The sequence below is a fragment of the Leopardus geoffroyi genome, chromosome E1, assembly GCF_018350155.1.
Source record: "Leopardus geoffroyi isolate Oge1 chromosome E1, O.geoffroyi_Oge1_pat1.0, whole genome shotgun sequence".
Lineage (NCBI taxonomy): Eukaryota > Metazoa > Chordata > Mammalia > Carnivora > Felidae > Leopardus > Leopardus geoffroyi.
Window position 1 is genome coordinate 59,847,189 of NC_059330.1, and position 26,214 is coordinate 59,873,402.

Below are 26,214 nucleotides of genomic sequence, written 5' to 3' on the forward strand. Positions count from 1 at the left end.
TCTGGGGGCATAAGGCACCGGGGCAAGCATGGGGCCAGCGCACGTCCACCAGGGCCACAGACGGGCCTGCGCCCGTCGGGCGTGCAGGGGCCTGGGGCTGGGCGGGCCCGGCGGGCAGGTCAGGAGGCTGGCAGCTGCCCTCTTCAACAAAATCACTGATGCTGGAGTTGTATGTGTCATCACTCAGCACCAGGATATTGTTGGGGAGGACGGCCTGGGCAGAGTCCGGGAGCACCAGCACATTGTTGGGGAGGACGGCCTGGGCAGAGTCCGGGAGCACCGGGACATTGTTGGGGAGGACGGCCTGGGCAGAGTCCGGGAGCACCGGGACATTGTTGGGGAGGACGGCCTGGGCAGAGTCCGGGAACACCGGGATATTGTTGGGGAGGACGGCCTGGGCAGAGTCCGGGAGCACCGGGATATTGTTGGGGAGGACGGCCTGGGCAGAGTCCGGGAGCACCAGCACATTGTTGGGGAGGACGGCCTGGGCAGAGTCCGGGAGCACCAGGATATTGTTGGGGAGGACGGCCTGGGCAGAGTCCGGGAACACCGGGATATTGTTGGGGAGGACGCCCTGGGCAGAGTCCGGGAGCACCAGCACATTGTTGGGGAGGACGGCCTGGGCAGAGTCCGGGAGCACCGGGATATTGTTGGGGAGGACGGCCTGGGCAGAGTCCGGGAGCACCGGGACATTGTTGGGGAGGGCGGCCTGGGCAGAGTCCGGGGCTGGGGGTTGCCGCTTGACTGTTACCACTTCTTCTGGGTACATCCTCCTACGCTGGGCACCCTGGTCCACCCCTCCGACTTCCAGGGCCAGGGAGGGAAGCAGGACAGAGCCATCCCTCCCCCCCCGCCCCGGGGGTCTAAGGGAGACAGAGGCCAGCAGGGCCAGTGTGGTGGCTCTGACCCCCCTGGAGACAGAGGATGGGCCTTGGGCCCCCCCGGGTGCTGCCCAGGCCGGCCGGCTCCCCTGCAGAAGCAAGCATCCACCTCCCCACACCCTCTCTGGTGGTTTTTCTTTAACCAGATTCCTTGGCACAATGGTCCCTAGAGGCTGAATAAATAAAGCCAGCTAACCCTCACACAAGCCCCGAGGCAGGGGCAGAGGCTGCACAGAGAGCTCACGGGGACCCCCCGGAGAGCCGCCAGCCCCGCACCCCCTCACCTGTGCACATAGTTGTTGCGATGCAGGTGCAGGACGCCACAGGCCACCTCGCAGGCCATGCGCTGCAGGGTCAGGGGATCGGGCGCCATGGACTCCGCCAGCCGGCAGCTTCGCAGGTAGCCCTTGAGGTCCCCCTGCCAAGAGGGGCAGCACTGTCACCGCCAGCCCTCCGCCCAGCCCCTCCCGCCCAGGGCCTGTGGGCAACGTGGGGGTGCAGCTACCCAGAGGAGCCACCAAATCCGCCCCCTAGTGGCCGGCTCTCAGTAGGACAACCCCACAGTCAGAGAGAGCTTTCCCCACTGTCCCTGCAGACCTAGGCAACCCTGCGGGGCCGGGAGGACCACGTCCCGTGTGCAGACTATCAGGGCCCATAGGCTCGCCACCTCACTGCTGGCAAGCGGCAGACAGGCCATCTGAGCAGTGACGCCCAGCCGGGTGGGAACACAGGGCAGGCGACTGGAGGGTCAGCTGGCAAATCCCTGAGGAAGGCCCAGCCGTGCTGGGGGAGCCCCGGGGGGTCACAGCTACCGCCAGGGGTCCAGAAACCAGACAGTGGGGGCCTGCACGCTGCAGGGACCCATGTCTGCCGAGGGCTGCTCAGAGCAGGTGCAGAGCTGTCTGGGGGGGAAGGGGCCCTGGGGGCATCGTGCAGGCAGTCACGGGCGGGAGAACACGCCGGTGAGGTAAGCGGGTCTCGGGAAACTGGCTCAACTCAGCAGGACAGGCGGCTGGACCCTCCCCAGACCCAGCAGCCACCCTCCTAGTGACCTGGAGCCCCCCTACCCCCTGCAGGTGCCTCTGCCCCGGAGAGCCCACCTCCGGGGGAACTCCGTACGGCCCACGGGAGGGTGAGGAGGGGTCCCCAGCTCAGCAAAGGCTCCTCTGTGGGGAGGCTGAGCCCTCCTTCTAAACATCCTGGACAGAAGCTCGGGGCGGAGGGGCTGGAGGGCCAGGCAGCGGGGACTCACCATGGGGCAGAACTCCATCACCAGCAGGTAGGGGGTCACCTCCGCGCACTGCGCCAGGCACTGAAGCAGATTGCTGTGCTGCAGGGCCCTGCGGGAGCCAACAGGCTGCCCCCCTGACTCGAACTCAGGGCAGGAGGGGGCGGGCGGGCGGGGAAGGGGGCTGGCTCTGCAGGGGTGGGGGAGGAGCAGGGACAGCACAGAGCTCGGCTTTGTCCCCGGGGCCCGGCGCCCCGCGCCCCCAGCCCCCCCCTCCCCGCCCCAGCCGGCCCCGGGGGCCGCCCACCTGTAGGGCTGAGCCTCCTCCAGGAACTGCGTCTGCTCCTGCACGCTGGCGCTGGCCTTCAACTCCTTCACCACCACCTGGGTGCTGCTGATGCCCGAGTTCACCTCCCCCAGGAACACCTGTGGGGGCGGGCGTCACCACGGCCCCCCGGGCTCCGCCTCCAGTCCCTGCTCTTCCTCTCTCCCCTTGAACCCGAGCCCGGAAGCCTCGTTACGCTCATCTGCAAAAGGGCTTCTGGGCCCCTCCTGGGTGGGCCCTCCCAGCTGAAACATTTGCTCTTTGGTGGTCACCCCAAGCCCCCCAGCTGTCCTCAGCTCTCTGGGGGTCTGCAGGGAGGAAGAGGGACCTGTTGCTGCCCCACCCGGGCTGGGGATCAGGGACAAGCCAGGACTGAGACGCTGCCCCCCCACCCCCGCCTCTCAGAAGTACCTCCCGGCATCTGACAGCAGGGCTCCCCCCCTGGGAGGGGACCCCAGGGCTGGGGTGGCTCCCAGGAGAAGCAGGCCTCCACCCTGCCCCTCTGCCTGCCAGGGGAGAGAGGGGCCCACGGGGTCAGCCCCTCTCCCCCACCCCACCTCAGGGTCGGCAACTCACCTTCCCGAACCAGCCGTGGCCAACCTCCTCCAGGTACAAGAGGCTGTGACGGCCCAGGTCTGTGGACTTGAGCAGCTGCACTATAACAGGGTGGGGGTGGGGGTGGGGTGCTCAGGGACCCCAGCTCAGGCTGTCACTGCCCCGATCTTCCCTCACCCAGCGGCCCCTTCAGGGGTTGTCCACTTGGCCTTTTCTGGGGAGCTGCCCTGAGACCCCCAGAGCCGGGGCTGCAGCTGGGGGCCGCCACCAAGAACAGGGTGCCTGCCTCCCAGGGGAGCTGCGGACCTCCAAGTCACGTCCGGGCATCTTTCTCCTGGGTCTGCAAAGGCTGTGCCCCAGGCCACCGGGACGAGCCAGGCTGAAGACAGCAGGGCCTGGAGCCAGGACGGGCGCACAGGCAATGCCAGGCAGGCAGTGTGGCCGGGGCCCAGCCCGTGGGGAGGAGGGCCCCGGAGCAGCCCGTCCCCTCACCCCTGCCACAGGCTGGCATTCCAGCACCAGGCACACCAAAGGCTCCTTTGTTGGGGTCTGCTTGGCACAGCCCTGTACGGAGCACACAGGGCCCATTCTCCTACAGGCTGTGCTGGGTGAGGTCAGTAGGGAGGAAGGGTCAGTGGGGGCCCCAGAGGAAGGGCCAGGGCTGCTGAACCCACTCGTGCCCTGTGCCCCAAGGGATTCCCCGAATTCTGCTCCCACGCCAACTGTCCTGAGGGCCCAGGGGACAGGGCTGAGCCTGGGATGCCAGGAGAGCCTCGGGGGTGGGGGGGCTGCTCCCAGGGATTATTGACCTTGACGCTGAGCAGAGCTTAGGATGGGGGTTGCAGGGGCCCTGAGTCTCGGGGCTCCCGTCCCTGGGCCCCAGCCTGCGGACTCCTCCACATTCTCCAGGTCCAGGTGATACCTGTTCCTCAGGGTTTTAGCCCTTGACCCCGGCATCACCTGAAGTCTCTCCCGTCCCCAGAGACGGGGAACCCTACAGAACTACACGTGAGCTACAGAAATGGAGAAAGCCGGCGGCGGCCGCTCGCTCCTATGCCCCGACCCCCCACCCTCAGGGACAGTCCCCTGAGGGGTGGGAGAAGCCAAGTCTCAAAGATTCTTCAAGGTCCCCGACCTTGCAGGTGGCAGGCCCACCTGCTTGCAGGTGACAGGCCCAGGCTGGCGGGGGGGGGGGGGGGGGCGGGGGGGGCATGAGTGGGGGAAGGGAGTGTCCCCTGGGATGACCCTTGGCTCCCCCACCAGTTACAGTGCCCAGGGTCAGCACAGGCTCAGAGAGGCCCACGGTCACCCAGGAAGGTCGGGGGGGGCCTCCTACAGCAGGGTGTCTACCTTCAGGGTTTTATGGGGTGTTGATTCGGGCCGGTCAACAGATGTGCACATGCCTTTGAGCCCCAGGCCCTGGCTCCTGCCTGACGCTGGCTCGGGGGGTGGGGGTGGTGATACCCACGGAACCCTGGGGCCTCGGGCTGAGGACCCAGACCAGTGCCTTGGGGGCCCGCAGCCCTTGATGAAGTCTGGGCTTCAGGGTCACGGGCCTGGGAAGGTGTGGAACAGAGCGGGTGGGGTGGGCCAGCTCATGACCACAGCAACAGGCTGTCCCCTTCCCCCCCCACCCCCACCCCGGGGCCTGACAGCCTTCCCAAGGTGCTCCTGGAGGAGCTGGGGTGGGCACCGGCCTTGCCGAGGAGGCTCCAGGGAGACGATTTGAGATCAGGCTGCCATGGAACCGAATGAAGCCAGGGACCGTCTCCCACCCCAGGCTCCAGACACACCTAGGGGCTTCCTCAAGGACGGCCTCCAGCAGGCAGGTTCGAAGCCCAGCTTGGATGCTGACCTATAACCTCGCAAGCTCGGGCCCACATCGGCCCTGTGGGTGGTCACCCTGGTGGGGAGACCCCAGGGTGGGGAACAAACAGGAGGCCAGGCAAGGAAGCTACTATGGGAGGAGGCCCCTGCCTGCACCTGCCCCACCCCCAAGGCCTGAGTAAAAGGCCCATTCACAGCCCCGCCCACAGAGGGAGCCCCAAAGAGCCCCTCCTCCCCGAGTGGGTGGGCCCCACCCACTGGGCACAATGGGGCCCATGTGCCGGCGTGGCCAGCTGGAGCTGAGGGGGCGGTCTGGGGTCAAGCGTCCAGGGACAGCAGAGGAGCCCCTCCTCCCTGCACACGGGCAGCCCATCCCAGGACCAGGGCAACAGGTCCCTCGCCCCCGTGGCCACCCCTTCGCACAGCAGCCCCCAGGTGGGGGAGCTGGCGGGCAGGCTGACCCAGGCCTGCCCGCGGCGCCCCCGGTCCCAGCAGAAGGGGGCACACGCCAGCCCTTTGCCACCCCCGCCCGGGGGGGGGCACCGGCTGCTGAGGCCCGAGTCGCACCTTCTGCACACCAGCTGGGCCTACGGGGGGCTCACTCACCTGAGCGCCCCGGCTGCTTGGCCATGGGCAGGGAGACCTCGGTGAGTGGCAGGACATACACGTCTGGCCCGTTCGGAGCCCCTGAGGCAGGGGAGCCCTGTGCCGAGAAGCCTGCTGCGTACTCTTCCCCCTCGGCATTCTCAAACTCCTGCAGCGGTAGGTGGGTGCCAGGCTCACGGGGAGCGCCAGGACTCCGGGGACGAGGGCAGGGCAGGGCAGGGCAGGGGACGGTCACAGGGTACAGGACAGGCTCAGAAAGGACCGAGCTATCACCTCTTCTGGATCTGGGGGTGGAGCGGGCTGGGGGGCCTGACCTAGAGTTGGGGTACCTGCCGACTGCCCCTTGTACCCCTCCTCTTGCTCCTCGGGGCAGAGGACACGCGGCCCTCCGAGCCCCTCCCCCTCCAGGGGACCAGGGACACCAGCTGCCCAGAGGGCCAGAGGGCTGCTGTTTGTGTTGGTTGGTTGGTTGTGAGGAAAACCAGCCTCCCAAGGCCAGAGTCTCAAGCCTGGGGGGCCATGAGCCCCAGGGCAGCAGCGCCTGGCCCAGCCCGGTCCACCCCGACCAGCGACCAGCGGCCAGCGGGGGCGGCGGTGGGGCCAGAGACAGGAGACCGAGAGGCCGAGGCCAGCTGCCCCTGCCCATCCAGTCAGCCCCCGACTCCTCTGTCTGCCACCCCTCCCCACTGCAGCCCGAGCCCCGCCCAGCCTGTGAACTCAACCTCAAGGTTAGGGCTGGAGAGTGGGGACAGTAGGGGATGGGGGGGTACCTCACCACCACCCCCCCCCCCCGCCCCAGTGGAGGGGCATCTAAGTGCCCCTACCCCTTCAGACAAAGAGCCTTCCCGAGTGCCCAGAGCAGGGAGCCCACCCCCACCTCCACCCCCAGGCCAGGCACCCTGCCACCTTCCACAGCCGTCCCCCTGGACCTTGACCCAGGTGGGCCTTTACCCGCTCCCAGGGCTCCTTAAGAGCCTGGCCTGGGCAGCCCTGGGCTGGGCCCCGCCTCGCTGGCTGCTATTTTGAAATGCCGCCGCTGCACCTCTCGGTGGGGAAGACCCCTCCCCCCAGGTCCAGAGCACATTCCAGAGGAGAGCCAAAGTCTCAGAAATCCAGAGCCTGATGCAAAACAACTCCTACTCAAACAATAGCAGCTCTCCTCCCTGGAGCCCACAACCGGACTGCCCAGGTGGGGAAACTGAGGCCTGGAGGGCCCCACCCATATGGACAGGCAGCTGGACTGGGAGCCGGGGGGCCTAGGTTTCTCCCTCAGTGCTGCGTGATGCCAGGACCCTCCTTTCCCCTGGTCTCTGTGTTCTCAGCTTCCAGGGGTGACTGGAGACCCCCTGCTGGTGTCCCTGTGGGCCAGTCCCTGTCCTGGCCCAGAGAGGACAGAACATTGGGGGCAGGGGGAAGGGGCTGGTGCCTGCCCAGGGCCCTCAAGACCACCCTCGGGGCCCTGGGATGCTGCAGCTGTAGGCCCACACACCCCACCGGGGCCTGGCCCAGCCCATACCTGATGGTGCTGCCCGACAGCCCGCTGGATGATTCCGGCACAGCGGGCAATCAAGTAGGACAGTGTGAGCATCGCTGCCCGGCCCCTTCTCCCAGCAAGCTCCACGGGGGTGCCCAGCCCTGGGCCCCCAGAGACCAGGCAGGAGCCCCTGGTGTAGGCAGGCCCTCCCACCAACACGTACTGGGGCTGGAATGTTCTGGGCACCATGTTCTCCAGGAGGTGAGGAGGGCAAGGGTAGGAGGGGCCGAGGCTGGTCCTTGTTTGGGGCCTTGTTCTCACAGTACCCCGAGGAGGGGCTGACCTATACAAGGCTCCCCCGCCCCCCACCCCCCATGACCTCACGGCTCTGGCCCCAGGATCCTGCCTGGCCCAGATGCTGGGTGCCCGCAGGTCAGGGAGACAGTCTAGCCGGGGCAGGGTGCAAGGAGCCACAGCCCTGCCACGGAGGCATTGAGGGGCCTGGAAGGGTGGCCTCTGTAACAGGCAAGTTCCTCGTCCTCACCAGGCAGGTGGGCAGCTCCTGCGGGCCCCCACTCCGTGACATGCCATACCGGGGGGGGGCGCTATTTCTCTAAAACGGGGTGTGGGCCACTTGGTGTGGACACTGATGGGTGCCACAGGACGGCCCCTCCCCTCCCCAACTCGCCAGGCCCAGGAATCCGACCTCCAGCCCAGGGCAGGGGGTGAATGACCACAGCCCAGCCCGCTATTTGCTAAGTTGGCAGGAACTCGACCCATGTGGGCGGGGGGGCGGGGGCAGCAGGGAGCCTCTGCTTGGGGTTCTCAACGGCCAGCTTCCCCCCCCCGGTCCTCCCCGCTCAGAGCTGCAACCAGACATGGCGGGGTGGGGGGGACAGCTCTCCAGGGGGTACCCCTCGGTCGTCATCCTCAGGAGGGGGCCCCAGCATTCAGCCCAGGACCCTTGGGAATGTAACTCTGGGGAGCGGCCATAGTGAAGACGGGGCTGTGCATTTAGCTGATGCTCCGTGAGTAGCAACGACCAATGCCACTGCGCACGGTCACCCCGATCTCTGGCTCCGGCACACGATCCCCACCTTGTGGGGCCGAAGATGCCCCAGGTCCGGCTGGCAAGGTGGTTTTGGTGCAGGGAAAGCGTGTCTGGGTGGCTTTGGTTTCCTGTTGTCGGTTCGAATGAGCAGGAACTTGAGGACCGCTGGGCCAAGAGCTCTCCTCCTCCACTGGGGAGTCAGGGGCGTCTGGGGGAGCGAGCCCCCTCCCACACCGGCTCAGGAGGCCCGCGTGAGCCCTTGCAAGGCCCATCCTCACTGTCCCAGAGTGCCCAACCCATGCACGGCCACTGAGTGGCCTGGCCCTGAGCTGGGACATGCCCACACAGAGGGGGTCCAAAATGGGGGAGACAGTGGGCTGGCCTCCACGGCCCTCCCGTAGGCAGCCCCCCAGGGGAGGGAGGCTCAGTGCCGAGTGGGCACAAGAGAGCCCAACCCTTGGGATCCCGTCCGCATCCCCTTGGGCCCCCGGCCCTCACCTTGAACCCGATGCCACCCTTCTTACAGCACAGACAGGCCAGCATGAGGGCAATGACAGTGAAGAGCCCGGAGAAGGACACGGCCACCACAGCCAGGGAGGACGACCAGGAGAGCTCACTGAGGGGGGCGCCGTCTGCCGAGGAAGAGGGGGTCACGGAGCAGCCTCCAAGGCTCCGGCCCCCCAGGCTCACCCTCTCCCTCCAGGTGCACCCAGGGCCCAGCCAAGCCCCTGCCTCCCCAGCCCGCCCTGACCCTCGCTCTGAGACCTGCCACCCACAGGCACAGCCGCGGGGCTCAGGGCAGAGCGGCCGCCGTGGCCCGGAGCCTGCAGTTCCCCGGACGGCCACTGGGTGCCGCTGCGGCCTCACTCAGAGAACACGGAGCCGGTAAAGCGGCTGGAGCCTTTCCCGGGTCCCAGCTGTGGGGGTTCACGGACGCCCCTCCATGAGGCCAGGGTCTCGGGGCTGTGGGAAACTGCCCTCCACGTCTCTTCCAGACTTTGGTCGCCCCACCTCCCCTCTCCGGAGCCTGCCCCAGGGGCTGTCATGCCCCCAAAGCTACGAGGACAGCACCCGCCAACACTGCGGGACCCCAAGGGCGGGGAGGGACCCTCAGGGCGCGCTGTGCGGGAGACGTGTGGGGGCAGCCACGTGCCAGGCTCTGTGCCGCTGGGGGCCAGAGCCATGAGCCAGGCCCGTCTGGCCTCTGAGGCACAGGGACCCCACTGCCCCGAGAAGGTGGCGCTACAGCCACGGGGCAGCAGAGTCCCCCCGTGTGGCTTGGCCTTTCCAAGTCACCCTCTTGCCGAAGCGCCCAGTTTCTGTCCTGGGAACAGCAGCGACCCCTCGTTCTGCAGCACTGGTCCACAAGGGCCCCCTCGTGGCTAGCCCTCACCAGATGGGGAACCTGACGTGCCAGGATAGCATCACGTGGCCCCCCCCCCCAACACATACAGGTGGCCCCCAAGCCAGGGCTCTGAGCTGCCCCCAACCACCACCCCCCCCCCCCCAGCTCTGCTCATCTGGTGTCCACGGGCCAGCACGGCAGGGCCAGCCCGGGCGTCCCCCAGACAGAGGCGGGCACGGCAGGCCTGCCCCTCCTGTCCTGTCACACTGCACCCCCTTCCCCCAAAGACCTCTGTCTGCCCATCCCCGATTTGGCCCCTGGAGGTTTTCTGCTCCCAATTCCTCTGCACACACCAAGCATCCCCACCCCTCAGCCCCCAGTGGCCGATCCCCCAACCTGCCACAGGCCAGCACACCTGGCATCCTGGGCCCACCAGTTCAGGTCCGGTCCAGTCTCAGCAGGGCCTCGGCGGTCCCAAATGGTCACTGAGGTGGCCCTCAGGCCTGACCCCGATGGACAGGAAGAAATGAAGGCTCCATGAAAGTGAGGAGCCTGCCTAGGGTGGCAGAGCTGACCTCCGACTGACGCGCCCCTGTCCCCATGCCTTCTGTGCCGACATAGGAACCCAAGCTAACGTGGCATCTGGGAGGGCTGCCTGGAGGCAGTGTGAGCCTGAGGGCCTGGAAAGATGGTGAGCACAGCCCGGACTCCCGCTCAGGTCTCCAAGCTCATTCCCCACACCCACACGGAAGATGGAGGGGCCCAGGTAGCAGGGGCCGGGCAGGGCCAGAGAGCCAGGAGGACGGGGCCACCGTGGCAGGGGAAACCGGCCGGGCCTGCACCAGGAGGAAACCTGCGTGGAGGGCAGCCACAGGCCGTGTCCCGGTGCCCCAGGGGTCCAAAGCGGACACCCTCCCAGGGCCTCTGCAGGCCAAGTCGGGTGTGTGTGTTGAAAGTCGTGCACTGGGCTCCAACACCTGATAGCACACGGCCCACAGGCGCTGGCCCGTGGCGTTTCCTCCCGGGGCTGGAGATCCCCGCACCCCCAGGGAGCAGCCAGAGCCCTCAAGGCCGCTCCACTGCCATGGGGACCCACTGGGCACCCAGCACGCCCCTCTCCAGATGCCCCCACCTGCACACGCAATCCTACACCTCCCTCTCCTGGCTGCTCACGCAGCCTGGGGCGGGGCTTCCGGCCCACTGGGTCCTTGAGGAAGACAGCAGGCACCGTGGTCCAACAGCCACCCACCCGGCAGGGCTGCACAGACTGCTGCTGGGCACAACTACCTCAGGAGGCCCAGCTTCAGCCTCCACCCTTAGCCTCCACCCTCAGCCTCCCCTCTGCGTGCAGAACTGGGGGCAGGGAGCAAGTTCACTGAAAACAGGGTTGGAACACTGCAGGGCCTGTGGGTGGCCGGAAGCACAGGTCGAACCGTGGGCCCAAACCCCTTGAGGGGCGGCTACAGCCTGGGGGCAGCTGTAGGAGGTGGGGGTGGGTGGGGGCGGGGGTGGTTCTAGAGGAAAACCCCAGGGGGGCCTCCTAAAAGCAGCAGCTAGAGCCCTCCCTGCCACCTGCAGTGCCCCGCGGGCTGGGCGGGTCACAGTTGGGGCATAAGAGGGGCTTTTCTGTTGTCATTAAGGTCCTGCTGTAAGCACGTGAACCCACACAGAAGGGACCACAGATGGGGCGCCTGGGTGGCGCAGTCGGTTAAGCGTCCGACTTCAGCCAGGTCACGATCTCGCGGTCCGGGAGTTCGAGCCCCGCGTCGGGCTCTGGGCTGATGGCTCGGAGCCTGGAGCCTGTTTCCGATTCTGTGTCTCCCTCTCTCTCTGCCCCTCCCCCGTTCATGCTCTGTCTCTCTCTGTCCCAAAAATAAAAAAAAAAAAAAAAGAAGGGACCACAGAGTACGGCTCCTTCACGTGAAGACGCGAGACGGCAAAGCCAACACGTTCAGGAAATGGAAACGCCCGTGAGAAGGGACAACAAAAGCTACCGCGCACACAGCAGGCACCGTGTCATCGCGGGCGCTGGCTCTGCCCACCAGAACCAGCCAGCATCCCGGCCACCCCGTCCCCGGTCCCGCCTCTGCACATGCCCTCCTGCAGGGGCCGTTTATGGCACTGGACCGTCTTTTGCCAGGTACATTTTTTTTTAATGTTTATTCATTTTGGAGAGAGAGACGGAGACAGAGACAGAGCATGAACGGGGGAGGGGCAGAGAGAGAGGGAGACGGAGAATCCGAAGCAGGCTCCAGGCCCCGAGCTGTCAGCCCACAGCCCGACGCGGGGCTCGAACCCACGAACCGCGAGACCATGACCCGAGCCGGAGTCGGACGCTCAGCCGAATGAGCCACTCGGGCGCCCCGCCAGTTACATTTAAGAAAACACTTCCATCCACTGCAGAAGCAACACAGAGTGCGAGGCAGAGACCCCAGGTCCTGTCACCGTCCACGGGTCAGCCTCCACCCTGCCCCGAACGGGACGCCTCCTCGATGGCCTGGTGGCCCGGGCACCACGGTCCAACGCGGCCGGGTCTTTCCCAGAGGAGGCACCGCGTTCTGGAAAACTGTACGGCCACGTTTAGGAGCAGTGCCTCACATTTATGGGGCACCTGCTGTGTACCGAGGTCTCCCTTCCAGGTTGCGGAGGGGACAGAGCATTTCTGGGGAGCCGGGCGGGAGAAGGGCAAGGCACAGGTCAGAACAGAACCAGGTGCCGGGCTGGGCTTCCCGTAAAAGGAAAATGTGACTTGTTTCTGCCATCAGGTGGGGACAGGTGTCTGGGCGGGACTGTCACATGACCTAGATCACCGCCCCCACCGCCAGTCGTCTGTCAGCGAGTCCTGTGACCCTAAGGGGGATGAAACTCTAACCTGGTGACAGAAGCTACAACAAGCAGAGAGAGGGGGTGGCCGTGTGTCTGTGGCTGATCACACGTGGAAAAGTGGTGATTGTTACCAGCACGCACGTGCTGCTGCGGGACGATGCGGGGAGCCAGGGCCTGAAGGGACAGCCCGGAGCCAGGCCGGCCGGCCAGAAGACCCCACACAGAACACAGGCAGTGGCGGGATGGAGGGACCGTGCAGGGGAACAGCCACGTCCCCACACACGCAGTAACTTCAAACTGACGTCTGGAAGTCAAATCACAGCGCCGGAGAAGAAAAGAGGGAGACGCCAGGCTTCTTTGTGGAAAAAAATGTTTAAGCTAAAAGCAACAGAGGGAATCACAAAATATCGATGGGTTTCGCTCCATAAAAACGTATGTTCCATAAAAGCCCCAAATTGAAGGCGCATGGCAAACCAGGAAAAACGATTTACAGAACACCTATCACAAGACTGGTAGCATTACTCTACAGGGCCCACCATCAGCGAAAATAAAAAAAAAAAATACGTTAAGGGGCGCCTGGGTGGCGCAGTCGGTTAAGCGTCCGACTTCAGCCAGGTCACGATCTCGTGGTCCGTGAGTTCGAGCCCCGCGTCAGGCTCTGGGCTGATGGCTCAGAGCCTGGAGCCTGTTTCCGATTCTGTGTCTCCCTCTCTCTCTGCCCCTCCCCCGTTCATGCTCTGTCTCTCTCTGTCCCAAAAATAAATAAACGTTGAAAAAAAAAAAAAATACGTTAAGACCCCATAACACAAACAAACAGACTAAGCAAAGCCCGCAAGGAAACGATCAGCCTCGTCCGTAATCAAAGAGGCGCAACTCGAAACACGAAGTCCGCTTCCGGCCTGAGCGAGTTCCCAGAACCCCCGTCCTGGCTGAAGCCAGGGCACCAGAACCAGCCGCCAGGGTCCCCGTGCGAGAATCGGAGAATCAACTGGAAAGCGGTTCAGAGATGTGGGTGCAGCTCCTTGGGGACCGAGCTTCTCGTGGGCCAAGTGATTCCTTGTCTGGGAATTTATTTATTTTTTAATGTTGATTTATTTGGGTGGGAGGGGCAGACAGAGAGAGGGGGACAGAAGATCCCAAGCAGGCTCCGCACTGTCAGCACAGAGCCCCGTGCGGGGCTCGAGCTCATGAACCGAGAGATCAGGACCTGAGCTGAAGTCAGACGCTCAACCGACTGAGCCGCCCAGGCGCCCCCACCTTGTCTGGGAATTTCAACCAAGAGACTAACCCAGAGGGTGCACAAGTCCTGAATAAATGAACGGAGGAATGAGAGCGCTAACTCCGAAGACAGACACACGTCCCACGCATTCGCTACGGTGACGGTTCTAAGAAGGACCAGTAAGGAAGGATTGAACAAAACAGTGTATCTGCAAAGGAGCCAGAGAAAGTGAGCTGAGGAAGTTTTCAAAGTGGAAATCTCAACGTGACGCTACTCAGGAGAAGGAAGACACACGAGGACACGTTTGGGCGCCGGGCAAGTGTCCGTCACGTGACCGTGCGGCCAAGGGGTCGTGGGGCCCCCCCAAACCACACGCGAGGTCTCCCGAGGGCCAACCGTCAACGGGCGTGGTTGCGTCTATGTCAGTCACACGTCGATAAGGTTGAAAGCAAGAGGCAGGACTGCTCCTAAATCCAAGTCACCGTTGTGTTAAAAAAAAAAAAAATTTCACCTGGAAGAAAATCTCTCAAACCGTGAGCGGTGCCCGTCTGGGGCGGCAGAAGCCGCTTACCGCCTGCTCGTTGCTGGCACATTCCATATGGCCGCTGCAGAGCACGAGGTCTCTAGAATCTAGGGTGTGTCATCTCCTGTAATTATCACTCACAACCCATCGTTCCATCTGGAAAGACCCCCACGGCCGCAGAGCACGCAGAACAGGGCCCCGGCATCACAGAGTCCTGGGCTCGGCCCCCCACACCCTGTCCAAACTTCAGGGGTCTGAAGCTTCCAGGCCATTCCTCACCCAGGCGGGCGCCATCTTCAAAAGCACCACCCACCAATGGCCCCTCTGAGCCATCCACGCTGAGCCCTACTTGCCCACGGGCTTGGCGTGAGGGGACGTCCCTGGGGGCCCGAGACACAGGCAGTACTCGGGCGCCATGCTGAAGGAGCGAGGGCGGGGCCCGTCAACCCTCCAACCTCGAAGCCACGTGCCTCGGTTTCCCCAGTCTCCTCTGGAGAGGCCACCCCCTGCTGTCCACTTGGCATCTGCTCTGAAGGGTAAGTGAGCAGTCTGACCACTAAGATGCCATGATTTTTGTTTAATTTTTGTTTATTTTATTCTGAGGGGGAGAGAGAGAGAGAGAGAGAGAACTCGTGGGGGAGGGGCAGAGCAAGGGGGACAGCGCAGAGCCCGACATGGGTCTCGAACTCTCAAACCATGAGATCGTGACCTGAGCCAGGGGCAGATGCTCAGCCAGCTGAGCCCCCCAGGCGCCCCGATGCCATGATTTTTTAATGGGAAGTAAGTGTCGTGAGGCCCCACGGGTGTGGAGTCTCCAGGGCAGCAGAAAACAGGGGGTGTTTGCCAGGGGCCGTGCGATAGGGAGTGGCTGCTGGTGGCTCATTGTGTCGTTATGGGGTGAGGAGAATGTTCTGGAACCAGAGGGGTGGGTGCACGACACTGGGCACTAAATACCCTGCATCGCTCACTTCCAGACGGTCCCCTTTACGTTACGTGAGCTTCACCTCGATTTCAAAGTGTCCAGAGAGCACTCAGACGCCCGTGGAGGCCAGGTCAAGGGTCACATCCACAACAGAGAGTACTGTCCATCGAGGCCTGATGCCCTCTGCTGCTCGCATCACAGAGAGCTCACTCCCCAGCAGGAGCAGCCGAGGGGTCCCCAGCCCAGCCCAGTGTGCCCCGGGCTCCTCACGTGGCGTGCCCAGGCTGCCCAGCCCATGGGGACTCCAGGGCGGGGATCAGCCGCAGGCCCGGGGCGGGGCCTCGGCCGGGCGTCTGAGGACATCCTGGCACCAGTCCCCCTGCCCCCATGCCCGGTGACGCAAACGGGGTCCTGCACAGGAAGGAACCACAGCCAGGAGGGCGTTCTGCTGAGTTAACAGGATGAGGCAAGTGAACAGTGTTAAGGGTGGCAGTTTGCGTGCCCAGGGTGTCAGGGGCCAACGTCCCAGGGAGGCCCCACTGACCCCATCATCTGCCCCTGACACCCCCATCTCCCAGCCCCCTGCCGAAGCAAGCAGGAGTCAGCAGGATTCTGGGGTTCCCGGGGCAGGGGGGTGGCCGGCAGGAGAGGTCCCCACTCCCACCAGCCGTCCTGGGAGCAGAGCCAGTGCTGGGGGCGGAGGGGGCAGAGGTTCTCCACGAAGGTTGGTCTGTGGGCCCAGACGTGGAAGTTTTCCCTAGAGGAACGGAATTCTGGAGCGGGGACACGGGCGCCCTCCACCAGGTCTGGGCCCTCGTGTGGCCGGGCGCCTCCCAGGGGGACCCAGGCTCGTGTGTTTCCTCCCTTCTTCCCCCAGATCTCAGAGATCAGCGGGAACGATGACAGGACGGACCAGGGACCGAAACCAGAGCCCCCCCTTGTCTGTAAGGGGGGCTGCGGGCTGCCGGGGTGGGAGTGGCAGCCAGAGACACACGCGGGCCCCCCTGAGACGAAAGCCACACCTGCAGGAGACACCCCACAAGAGCCGGGACTGCATCCAGAACCGTCACGCGCGGCCCCGAGGCTCACCTGACCGCGTCCTCCCCACCTCAGAACCCGACTCTGGGCAGGGTCGCAGCTGCCCAGCCTCCGCCCCCCGCAGGTGCGTCTGGGTGGGGAGGCTGTGGCCCACTGCCCCCACCCCAGAACCTTCCAAACCTCTCACCCCCGAGTCCCGGTCTCCTGCTCTGTGCAGGACAGGGGGTGGGGGACGTGCACACAGGGCTGGACGGTGAGCAGGTGATCTGAACAGTCGTGCACCCCAAAGACAGAGGTGGGGCCGTGAGGTGAAGGCACGCCCCCTCCAAGAGAGAGAAGCGTGAGTGTCCACCTAGAGTGACAGGCCTGGAGCCGGAGGTCACGGCTCAAAACCCTGCCGGTGCAGACGGCCTGCCCGGGCGGCTGTGGCCAGGGGCCAAGTGGGGTCACGGCAGCCGCTCACCCGAGAGGGCTCTTTCCGGAGCCCCCGACCACAGATCCACGGAGGGCGGCCCGGCAGCTGGCGTGGCCAGTATCAGCCCCCTTCCTGCTGTTGCTGTGGGTCGGGACCTAGAACCTCACCCAGAGCCTAAGAGGGGGAAGCCTGGGTTCCCGCTCCCCAGGGGCAGGACACTTCCGCGGGGGGCCTGGGGCCTTCCTTCCGGAGAAGGGGGGAGGGACAGCACACACGTCCCCACGTCCTCACACACAGGCACTCACACGCACATGTGCACACACACACACACACACTCAAGTACGTACACATTTGCTCCTACGCTCACACACTGTCATGTGTTCAGTCTCCCACCCACGCACACCCATGCACACCTCTAGGCCCTCACATGCACATGCACGTGCCTGCTCCCAGATACGTGCACACACACTTGCACGCTCACACCTGCACACACATGCACTCCCCGCCATCACGCGCGTGCTCTGGAGCGCACACTGGCGGTTTGGGGGGGGGGGCACACCCCTGGGGGCTCCCTCCAGGTTCCGCCCAGGACCGAACCCCAGGGCCAGATCAGCAGCCAGCCGGCTCCGCCCCACATCAGGCCAGCTTGTCACAAACACAGGGACGGAAGGAAGTTCTGCAATCTGCACGCTGTCCAGTGACACATGAGAAAGCCCAGGCGGGGCCACCACCCACATCAGAGCCCCCTCCTGCACCATGGGTGCACTTTCACAGCTGGTCCTGAGGAGGGGGCCTGGGGGTCTGGGTGAGGACCGCTAACATGGGTGCCGCGGCCTGCCTCTATGCTCCCCTCTGGCTGACACACGGTCCCCTCTGCACAAATGCTCCTCCCACTTGGTCCCCGGCCTCATCCTCCTGTCCTTCTGAGACATGCAGCACGTCCAAGGCCCGCACTTCCCCTGGGGGCCTGTGGGTGACACCCCGGGAAAGCAGGCCCGACTGTTCTGTTCACCTGGGGACCCCGTTCTGACACACGCCCGGCACGAGGCCGCCCCGAGGGGCCGGAGCTGGATAGATGAGTGCTTTCTCTTGAGCCCGGCGGGGTGGGGGCTGCTGGGGGACAGCAGCTTGGTAGAGGCCAAGGGGCCCCCAGGCTCAGGCTCGCCCCAGCCCCAGATCTCCTGCCATCCCCGCCTCCAAGTTTCTGCCTGGACCCCACGCAGGGCAGAGTTGGGGTGAGGCCAGCTAGGGAAGGAGGAAGGCAGGGACGTCGCCCAGGCCAGGGGCAGCCTCGGCCACGAGCAGCAATGTGCCCATGGGCCTAGCAGAAGGAGCCCAGGCCCCACCGAGGACCAGGACAGGCTACGCGGCTTTGATCTGAGCAAGATCGTTCCTTTGGGTGGATCATCCACGGGCGCTAGAAGCTGCCTCTTGGGGGGGTGCACAGCCCGCTCAGAAGCGCGAGCGCCACGACACCTGTGTCTGGCCAGGAGCTTGGCCCAGGACGCGTCCACACCATGCCCGAGCGATGAGGGAAAGGCTGTAACGGGCGTTCACAGAAGAGACGTGCAAACGGGCAACAAGGCCCCAGAAAGGCCTCGAAGGCGCCAGGTGGCGGGAAAAGGCAAGTGAGGCTGCCGCGGGGCACCCCGGGTTGGCGGCCACCACGCGCTGGGCAGCCCACGGCGTCCACTGCGGCTGCCCCCACCCCGAGCGGCTCCAGCCCCTCTCCCAGCAGGGCGGGGGGGGGGGGGGACAAGGGAGACCCCGCGCTGCGCGACTTGTGGACACGAAATGTGCACGTGAGGCCAGCCCCTGGAGGCACACGCGACATGCGGTGCCGGTGGGGGGCAAGGAGTGGGGAGGGCCTGGCGGTCAGCATGGGGACACCAGCGTTCCTAACCCCGCCGCTCGGATGGTTGCACGACTCCGTGAGTGCAGTAAACACCACCGGAGTACGCGCTTCAAGGAGGTGAGTCCGGGGCGCCTGGGCGGCTCAGTCGGTTGAGCATGTGACCAGCTCAGGTCATGATCGCGCGGTTCCGGAGTTCGAGCCCCGCGTCCATCGGGTTCGCTGCTGTCTGCGTGGAGCCTGCTTAGAGCCTCTGTCCCCGCCCCCTCTGCCCCTCCCCCTCTCAGAAATTAAAGAAAAAGCCAGGGGCGGGGTGAGTCCCTTGGAATGTGAATTATATCTCAACAAAGCTGTCATAGGGAAGTCGGGGACAGAAGGCAATGGCCGTCCACACCAGGTCACCGGCGGAACAGTGCCATCGGTGTGACTGGGACACCCGACAAACAACCCACTCGCCCGGCCTGAGGCCAAGCAACAGCCACTGGAGGCCCTGGGTCCTCCTACTCGGGGGGTCGGAGCCCCCGCACCTGCTGGGGACCACAGGCGGCCCCGCAGCCCCTTGTTCAAAATCATTAAGAATTTTAACATGGCAGAGCACGAAGCCTGTGGGACCCTCCCCGGAGCCAGACCCCGACGAGGACTCCCCAAGTCCCCAAGACGGTGTCCCCAGAGCCATCCTGCTGCCGTGCTCCCACGCCGGCCTCAGCACAGGGGAGGCCTCGGCAGAGTCCAGAGGTGGGCCCCGGGCTCCCCTGCTCCCGGCCTGGTTCCCACGGACGGACAGCTTGTCTCCCCGGCCAGCCCAAGGCCAGCGGCCAGGGCACCCTGACCAGCAGGTGGGCACACCCCTCATGGGGAGGGGCACCACCGCACCCTCGCCGGGGCTGAGCAAGGCCAGGTCCGGCCACACCCCACCGTGGGAGGTGACCCCCCCGTCGCCAGGACCCCACTGCCTCACGCACACGCGCCGACCCCTAGGCCGCCCAGCCACTGCACTGGCCCTGCCCACTCCTGTCCTGCCACTTCCTCCTCCCCAGAGCAGGGGCTGGGGCCTCGCAACCACAAGCCCCCGTCCCCCGGGGCCCGACGGTGGAGAGCGGCCCCTGTCCTCCCAGAAACCCCCACTTACCCGGCTCCGGGCGGCCGCTCCCACGTGGCTCTGACCGCTGGTCTAACCCCAGAGTGACTCTCCCGAGACCCCTGACCCTACTCGGGGCCCCCAGGCGCCCCACCTCGGCCCTGCCACTGCCCGAGGAAGCCCGGGGCGGGGGGGGGGGGGGCTTGGCATGGACACGGCCCAGACAGGCCGCCTGGGAAATGGCCTCCGGCCCTGCGTCCCCTGCCCTCGCTTCCTCTGCTGCTTCCTCTGCGGGGGGCGGGGAGGCCTCGGGCCGCCGTCCCGCTGGCGCCCCTTCCCGTGCGACAGGCAGGTCCTGAGGATGCCTGCGTGTGGTCGCCTCACTTTCTTCCCAAGGCTCCACCAGGTGGGGACGGTGGCGGAGGCGGAGGCAGGCTGAGGGCGGGAGGCAGGCTCGGAGCCACCAGGGGCTGCCGGACGGCACATCACCAGCGGGGACGGGGCACAACAGCGCCGGGAGCCAGAAGTCCTCGGTCAGGGCCACGCTCCCTCCGGGTCCCGCCGGCCTTTCCCAGCTTCTGGGGGTGCCAGGCGGCCTCCCGCTTTCCCGCAAGGACCTCAGCCACGGGACTTAGGCCCACCCTGAACACCTACGAAGACTCCCATCCTGAGGCTCCAGATGGACAGGAACTTCGGCGGGGGACACTATTCCCCCCAGGAGCCCACTGTGGCAGGGAAGATGGGGTACGTGGGGGAGTTTCCCAGATAAAGGAGAGGCACGCGCCCCCAGGAAAGACTGTGGGTCGAGGGGCCCACCCTTGGGAAAGGCTCCGTGGCCGGGGGACAGCAGAGGCAGCCTTTGAGGGCCAGCCACCGGGACAGAGAGCTCTGGACCCCGGAGCCCCAGGCCACCTGCTTCGGACACAGACATCCCTGCCCCCATGACTTCAAGGAGAGCAGTGATGGAGCTGGGGGCCGAGGGGGAAGCGGGATCTGGTTCTCCCCTCAGCCACGACCCCACCCAGGATGCCCTAGTACCCACCCAGGCCAGCGGAAATCAACAGCAGAACGGGGCTGTGGGTGCGACACCCAGGAGGTCACGGCCCTGGCGGGGACCTCATGGACCGGGACCCCCAAGGACAAGGTGGTGGCAAAATCCATGCACAGAAGCCAGAGGCACTAATATGCCCGGCCCAAGGTCACCCAAGGCCGGGGAGATGGTCTGGCCTCGGAGGGATCAGGTCCAGGCCAGCCCCAAGTTCAGGTCAGGGGCAGGCCGGGGCAGCACGGACGGGCAGCCGGCGGGTCAGAAGGCCACACTCAGGGCTAACTGCGCCCAAGGGACACTCTCCAGCCCCAGCAGGTGACCACACATGTTATTAACGGGCAGGCTCTGCCCCGGCATGTCCGCACGAGGTGCACGTGTGTGTTCGTCAGTGTGAAGGGGCACGTGTGCAGGCGTACACCTGTACGTGCGTGTGCACATGAGGAGTGTAGGCGTGTGCGACGGCTTATATGTGTGCACAGTGTGTGACCACATGCGTGTGAGCACATGTGTGTGCGTGCGCACAGGAGTGCGGGTGTGTGCACAGGTGGGTGAGAATGCACGTGCGTGTGTGTGCACGAGTGCAGGTGTGTGCGAGGTTTATATGTGTGCATACAGGTGTGTATGAGCACGTATGTGTGCGAGTGCACATGAGGAGGGGGTGTGTGTGTGAGGTTATATGTGTGCGCACAGGAGTCTGCGTGAGCACGTGCGTGGGTGTATCACTTTCACTCACGGGAGGGCATGTGTGCATCCGTGAGCGTTCACGCGTGTACGAGTGTGTGTGAGCCTCTTTGCGTGGGTGCAGGGCCCTGTGGGGGAGAAACAGCCCCACTGAGGGAAGGGCAGAGCCTGGCTTCCCGGAGAACGTGCGGGAAGCAAAGAAACCGGCTCCCCTCCCCCTGTGCCCGGAGGGACATGGCTCCCCCTGCTGGCCCACACCCCGCCGACCCACCCCGGAGGGCACAAGAAGGGCGCTTGCCTGTGTGGTCCCAGAGGGGCCTGGGAGCGCCTGTCTCCGGCTCCCGCCAGGCCTCAGGGCAGCCGGGCTTGCAAACCGCTGCCAGTTTCCCGGGTGCCCCGTGGTCCTCAGCTCCCCTAGGTACACCCCTCCTTTCGTCCCCTCAGACCCCCCCCCCCCCACCGAGGCGTCACCCTAAGGCCCTGGGTGCGCCCAACCCTGTGCTGGGAGTGAGCTCCCCGTGGGCCAGGCTCGGGGTGAGGATCCACCAGGGGCACGACATGAGCTGAGAGGCGGGGGGAACGGGCCGGGGCTGCCTTGTCTTCCAGGAGCTTTCCCACACCCCCAGTCCCACCAGCCAGGGCACAGGACCCCTGCCCCAGGTCAGCCTCGACCGGCGTGGCCAACACCTGCTTTCACGCCACCGACCCCGTGAACCCTCACGTGACCCCCAGAGGCGGGCACCTTACAGCTTAGGAAACTGAGGTGGCACAGAGAGGGCCACGTGGTCAGGGAGGGGAGCTCTCGGGGAGAAGCCAGAACCTGGAGGCGGCCCCTCAGACAGCCCCAGGCCCCCCGGGATCAGGGACTCATAGCCCTGCCCAGAAACGCAGCACGGTGACCAAGGCCGGCACCTGCCAGACACCTACTGAGGTCCCTCAGGCCTCATCCGGCCGGGTCCCGCCTTGGGACACTCCTACGGGAGAGGGGACCCTCACTCTCTCATGGCCACGCCATCCTGTCCCTCCTGGCCCCGCCCAACTGCTCCTGACCCTCCCTGTGACACACCCATCATCCCTCAGTTCACGCCTCCCACCTGGTCTCTCCAGGGTGAGGTTTCACGTACTTGGGACTGAACCTCAAGAGAGGCCGAGTGTTCGTTCGGCCCAAGGCCACACGGCACTGAAGTCACACGGCTACGTCTACCGAGAAATCCCGCACCCTCACCCGTATCCTGGGAAAGAGGACCCCAGAAGTGGCAGCCTGCACAGGCCCAAGGTGCCCCAAGACCACACATGCACGCCTGCCCCCCTCCCATGGCACCTGGCCCTGCCCATACCTGAGAGCTGGTGGTGGCCCAGGCAGGCACTGGTTTAGGTGGGGTCCCCAGGTCACACTTGAGCAGATACAGCCTCAGCCTCAAACTCAGTCCCCTTTTCTTTGTTTTTTTCTTTTCTTGGTTAGTATCTTTTTTTTAATTTTACTTTTTTAATTTACATCCAAATTAGTTAGCATGTAGTGCAACATCGATTTCAGGAGCAGATTCCTTAATGCCCCAGTCCCCTCTTCAATATAACTGCCACCGTCACTGCCTCCCGCCCATAGGGACCATCACGGAATCCCAAGAAAGCCCCATGGCCTGGCCTGGTGACTTTATGAGGGACTCCCTGCACGGGCCTGGCCTCTCTGTCCACCCCTGACTGCTGGGCAACCACAGACACAAACTTCAAGACGGCCAAGAACTCGGGTCTTCCCTGCCCTCCAGACCATGCCCCCAGCATGGTCTCCCGCACCCCCCAACACGTGCAGCCCTCAAAAAGAGGCACCTCTCTCCACTCTTGGGTGGCGCCATGGAGACACCTCTAAAATAGCATCTCGGTTCACTAAGCCCCAAGTTTTCCCCAGGCACTTAACCTCCACGAGGGCCTGGGGGGGGTAAGCACCGTTATCCCATTTTACAGATGAGAAACCAGCCCCAGAGAGGCGGGTTTGGGCAGAGAGACCCCAGCGGGTGAGAACTGGGCTCTGAACGCTGGGCGCTTAGCGGGAGGCCAGGGGACCCCACCTTTCCTCCTCCCCAAAGCTCCCGTGGGGCCAACACCCTGCACCCCTGCCCGTTTACCCACCGCCGCCGTTCAGGGCAGCCCCTCTACGCGAGGACACAGCTCTGCCCTTCACTGACCTTGCAGAGGAGACCTCCCCTCAGCCTCCCGACAACTTTTTTCCCTGTAAGTCATTAAACTGACACATTGTAATTACACTGATCACAGCTGTTTGCACTGTTGTTTCTCTAAAGTGGGGGAAGGGTCTGTGCCCACACCCGGGTGTAGGGAGGGGGTAAGTGAACCCCACACAGGGCAAGTCTGGGCTCCACGAATTGTGCAAGAGGGCGGGTTGGGGGAGGGCTTCCATCCCGGGGTCAGTCCTGGCGTGCACACACACACACACACACACACACAAGCACAAACGACCCTGCTACCAGCTCCAAGGCTGGCACTTCCTGAAGCTGGACCCCCGCCTCCCAGAGGGCGGGGGCACTGGAGCACTGGAGCACTGGCCTGGAGGGGCCTGGATGCCTGTCCCTAAAGGCTGCCCAGGCACAGGGCTGCTGCTGTCCGCCCTCCGGGCCAGCTGCTGATGACAGCGCCTTCTCCAAGCCCTGGGAGTTGGTTGCCTGGGAAGTCTTTTCTGAGGGACGGACACCCACACCCTAAACCCAACAGACAGACTTCACGTCAGCTCCCTTCTCCCAAGAGCAAAATGCCTTCGGATGGGGCCGTGCCCAGGGGACCCCGCGCGTGGCTGCACACACCGGGCCCTGCTCCAGGGAGGGAGACCCAGGAGAGCCTGTCACATGTGCGCCTGGCTTTGTTTTGGCTGGATTAGCCTGTGCCAAAGCTCCAGTGACATGTGGGTGGGACTCGGGCCCCTGGGCCATGGCTCCAGGGCAGGGATTTATCTCTCAGGCTGGTGGAGGAGGCCCAGAGCTGGGAGGGACGGAGGGAAGAAAGCCTACCACCTCCTGGTGACGGATGCGGGCCTCCAGCTGCCCCCCGCCGCTGGGCCCACTGAACCTGCCCACCGCCGCCACTAGGCCAGGCAGCCACGGGTAAATGTGGTGCCACCAGGCTGGCAGAAGAAGAGGCTGGGCCCCAGGGCCCCTGCAGCCAGCTAGATGGTGCTGCCTTGGCTTCCCCCACACTGTCCAGGGGCCCCGGACACCCACCGAAGCCCATCTCTCCTGAGCCTCTGCCCAGTGGGCCGTCCTGTGGGTGGCCGCTGCTCCCAACTCCCTATGCAGGCTACTGGTCAGCCAGGCAGGGCTCCCTAGAACCTGCCCCCAGCACCGACAGGGGCCTCCCACACCAAGACCATGGGCGGGCAAGGGGCCATGGTGGCCTGGGACCCAAAGCAACACTCCCACACCTCCCAGGGGGGCCCTGGTCCTGGCCACTTCCTCCTCTGGACACCTGGGGCCAATGCAGGTCTCCTGCCCCAGTTACCTGAGCCTCCGCGGCCCACCCCCCTGCCAGAGGCTTCAGCTGTGCCAGTGCGGGCAACGCGGCCTGCCCACCTCCACCATCAGGCCCCTAGGGGGTCCTTCCCAGAGCAGTTCCTCCCGCGGGCTCTACTCAGGGTGGGGAAAGGGTTAATTTCCATGCAAAAGAGGAAACCGCGGCTCAGGAAGCATCATGTCCGCAGTGGGGGGGGGGGGGGGGGGGGCCTGGAGGTGGGGGTGGGGGTGGGGGGGTTGGCGGGCTGGACCGGCAGGTTGGGGGCAGCCGCAGCGGGCAGAGGGCTGGCCCAGGGGCGCGGCCAGCGGACTCACCGGGGTCGAAGTGCGAGCTGAAGGCGAAGCTGGGGTTGAAGAAGGACGACGACATGGCCAGGGCTAGCAGCGCGGCGGGCATCCCCGGGCTGACGCTGCGCTCAGGACGCCCGGGGCCCCGGGCCGCGCCGCGCCATCGCCCGAGCGGCCGCCGCAGGTGCGGAGCGCGCCCTGCCCGCCGGCCCGCCGAGCGCCCACCGCCGCAGCCGCGGGGCCGGGGCGGGTGCGTTGCGGGCGCGGGGCGGCGGCGGCAGACGAGGAGCCTCCGCCCGGCCGGCCGCGGCGCCGCGGGGCTCCGGGGCTGGTGCAGTCCGAAAACACTGGCGGGCGCGCGCGCGGGAGCGGGGGGGGGGGGGCTCCCTCCCCGGCGGGGCGGGGGGGGGCACGGAGCCGCGCGGAGGGGGGACCCGGAGGCTGGGGGGGGGGGGGGCGCCGGGACCGGGCGTGGGGAGGAGGCGCGGGCAGAGGGGACGGAGAGACGCAGGGTGGGAGACCCGGAGACGCGGGGGAGGCACGAAGGCTGGGGGGGGGGGGACACGGAGGCAGGAGGGGGCACGGAGACGCGGGAGAGGGCACGGCGGCACACGCGGGGGTGGGCACCGTGGCGCGCAGGAGGAACACGAAAGCGCGCGCAGGGGGGCCCGGAGGCGCGCGGGGGGCCACGCGCGCGGGGCTCGGGGCCTGGCACGCGGCCCGCACACGCAGGTTTCGGAGGCGGCTCGGGTCCGGCCCCGCGCCCTTGGGGCGGCGCCCGCGCTGGCGGGGGGTTATTTTTGCACTGGCCACCCTCGCCTGTGCCACGCCGCGACGACCGTGGAGGAGGAGGCGGCCGCCCCCGCCCGGGAGTGCACAGCGCCGGGCGTTTGGGGCGGGCGCGGCGGCGGCGCCGGGCACCGAGGGACGGTCCCCTCCACCCCCACCCCCCACGCCGCGCCATCTTGCACCGCTGCGGCGCCCGCTGCAGGGGGCCGGTGGGGCGCGGGCGGCCGGGGTTGGGGGAGGGGGGGGGTGCTGAGATCAACGCCCCTCCCCCTGTGGGAGCCGGGGGAGTTACAGTGTAGCCGGGATCTGGGTTTTATGTAACCTGGGTCACGCTGGTTCATCCATCCATTCATTCCCCGGCCGATGAGCAAAACCCCTTGGCAGGGCCCCGCTGGAGGGCAGGGGTGTTGTGGGAGGCAGGAGGGGGCACCTACCGCCCTCAGGGCCTGCGAAGGCTTTGGGGAGAGCAAGGACGCAGGCTCCCGCTGAGGAGTCAGCCCCTTAGGGAGAGGGTGCCAGAAGGTGGCCTTCTTCTAAAGGGTCCCCTTGTGTAGAAAGTGCCCCACCAAGGGGTGAAGGAATGGTCCCCTCCTTTCCCTTCAGACCTTAAGGGTCCCCTGCTATGAACAGTCCTGACCCACCACAGGCCTGTGGGAGCGAACAGGGTATCCAGAACCTTCTGACCCACCCTGATTGTGTGGAGGCTGCTCTAAGCAGCTTTGCCCCACAGG

At 65.7% G+C, this 26,214-nt stretch overlaps 1 protein-coding gene and 1 long non-coding RNA gene across 8 annotated transcripts in view; one reads left to right on the forward strand and one right to left on the reverse strand.

Annotated features, from left to right (window-relative positions):
- Positions 1-24,918, reverse strand: part of AATK (apoptosis associated tyrosine kinase) — a 32,990-nt gene extending 8,072 nt beyond the window's left edge. Inside the window, exons 1-7 of one of the 7 annotated variants that reach the window (XM_045489820.1) lie at positions 24,722-24,918; positions 8,446-8,579; positions 5,423-5,570; positions 3,011-3,090; positions 2,417-2,535; positions 2,134-2,221; positions 1,166-1,299 (exon numbers count right to left, since the gene is read on the reverse strand). In XM_045489820.1, the coding sequence (XP_045345776.1) occupies positions 1,166-1,299; positions 2,134-2,221; positions 2,417-2,535; positions 3,011-3,090; positions 5,423-5,570; positions 8,446-8,579; positions 24,722-24,803 (785 nt within the window). In that variant the 5' untranslated portion in view covers positions 24,804-24,918. Of the gene's footprint in view, positions 1-1,165; positions 1,300-2,133; positions 2,300-2,416; positions 2,536-3,010; positions 3,091-3,295; positions 4,138-5,422; positions 5,571-6,938; positions 8,186-8,445; positions 8,580-24,721 lie in introns of those variants that run through there. The other 6 variants (XM_045489819.1, XM_045489821.1, XM_045489822.1 and 3 more) reach the window with 6 other exon arrangements.
- On the forward strand, positions 8,586-10,975 carry LOC123604115. The gene is made up of 3 exons (XR_006715226.1): positions 8,586-8,832; positions 9,914-10,010; positions 10,933-10,975. It is a non-coding gene; the product is annotated as an uncharacterized LOC123604115 (long non-coding RNA).
- Positions 24,919-26,214: the final 1,296 nt, after the last annotated feature.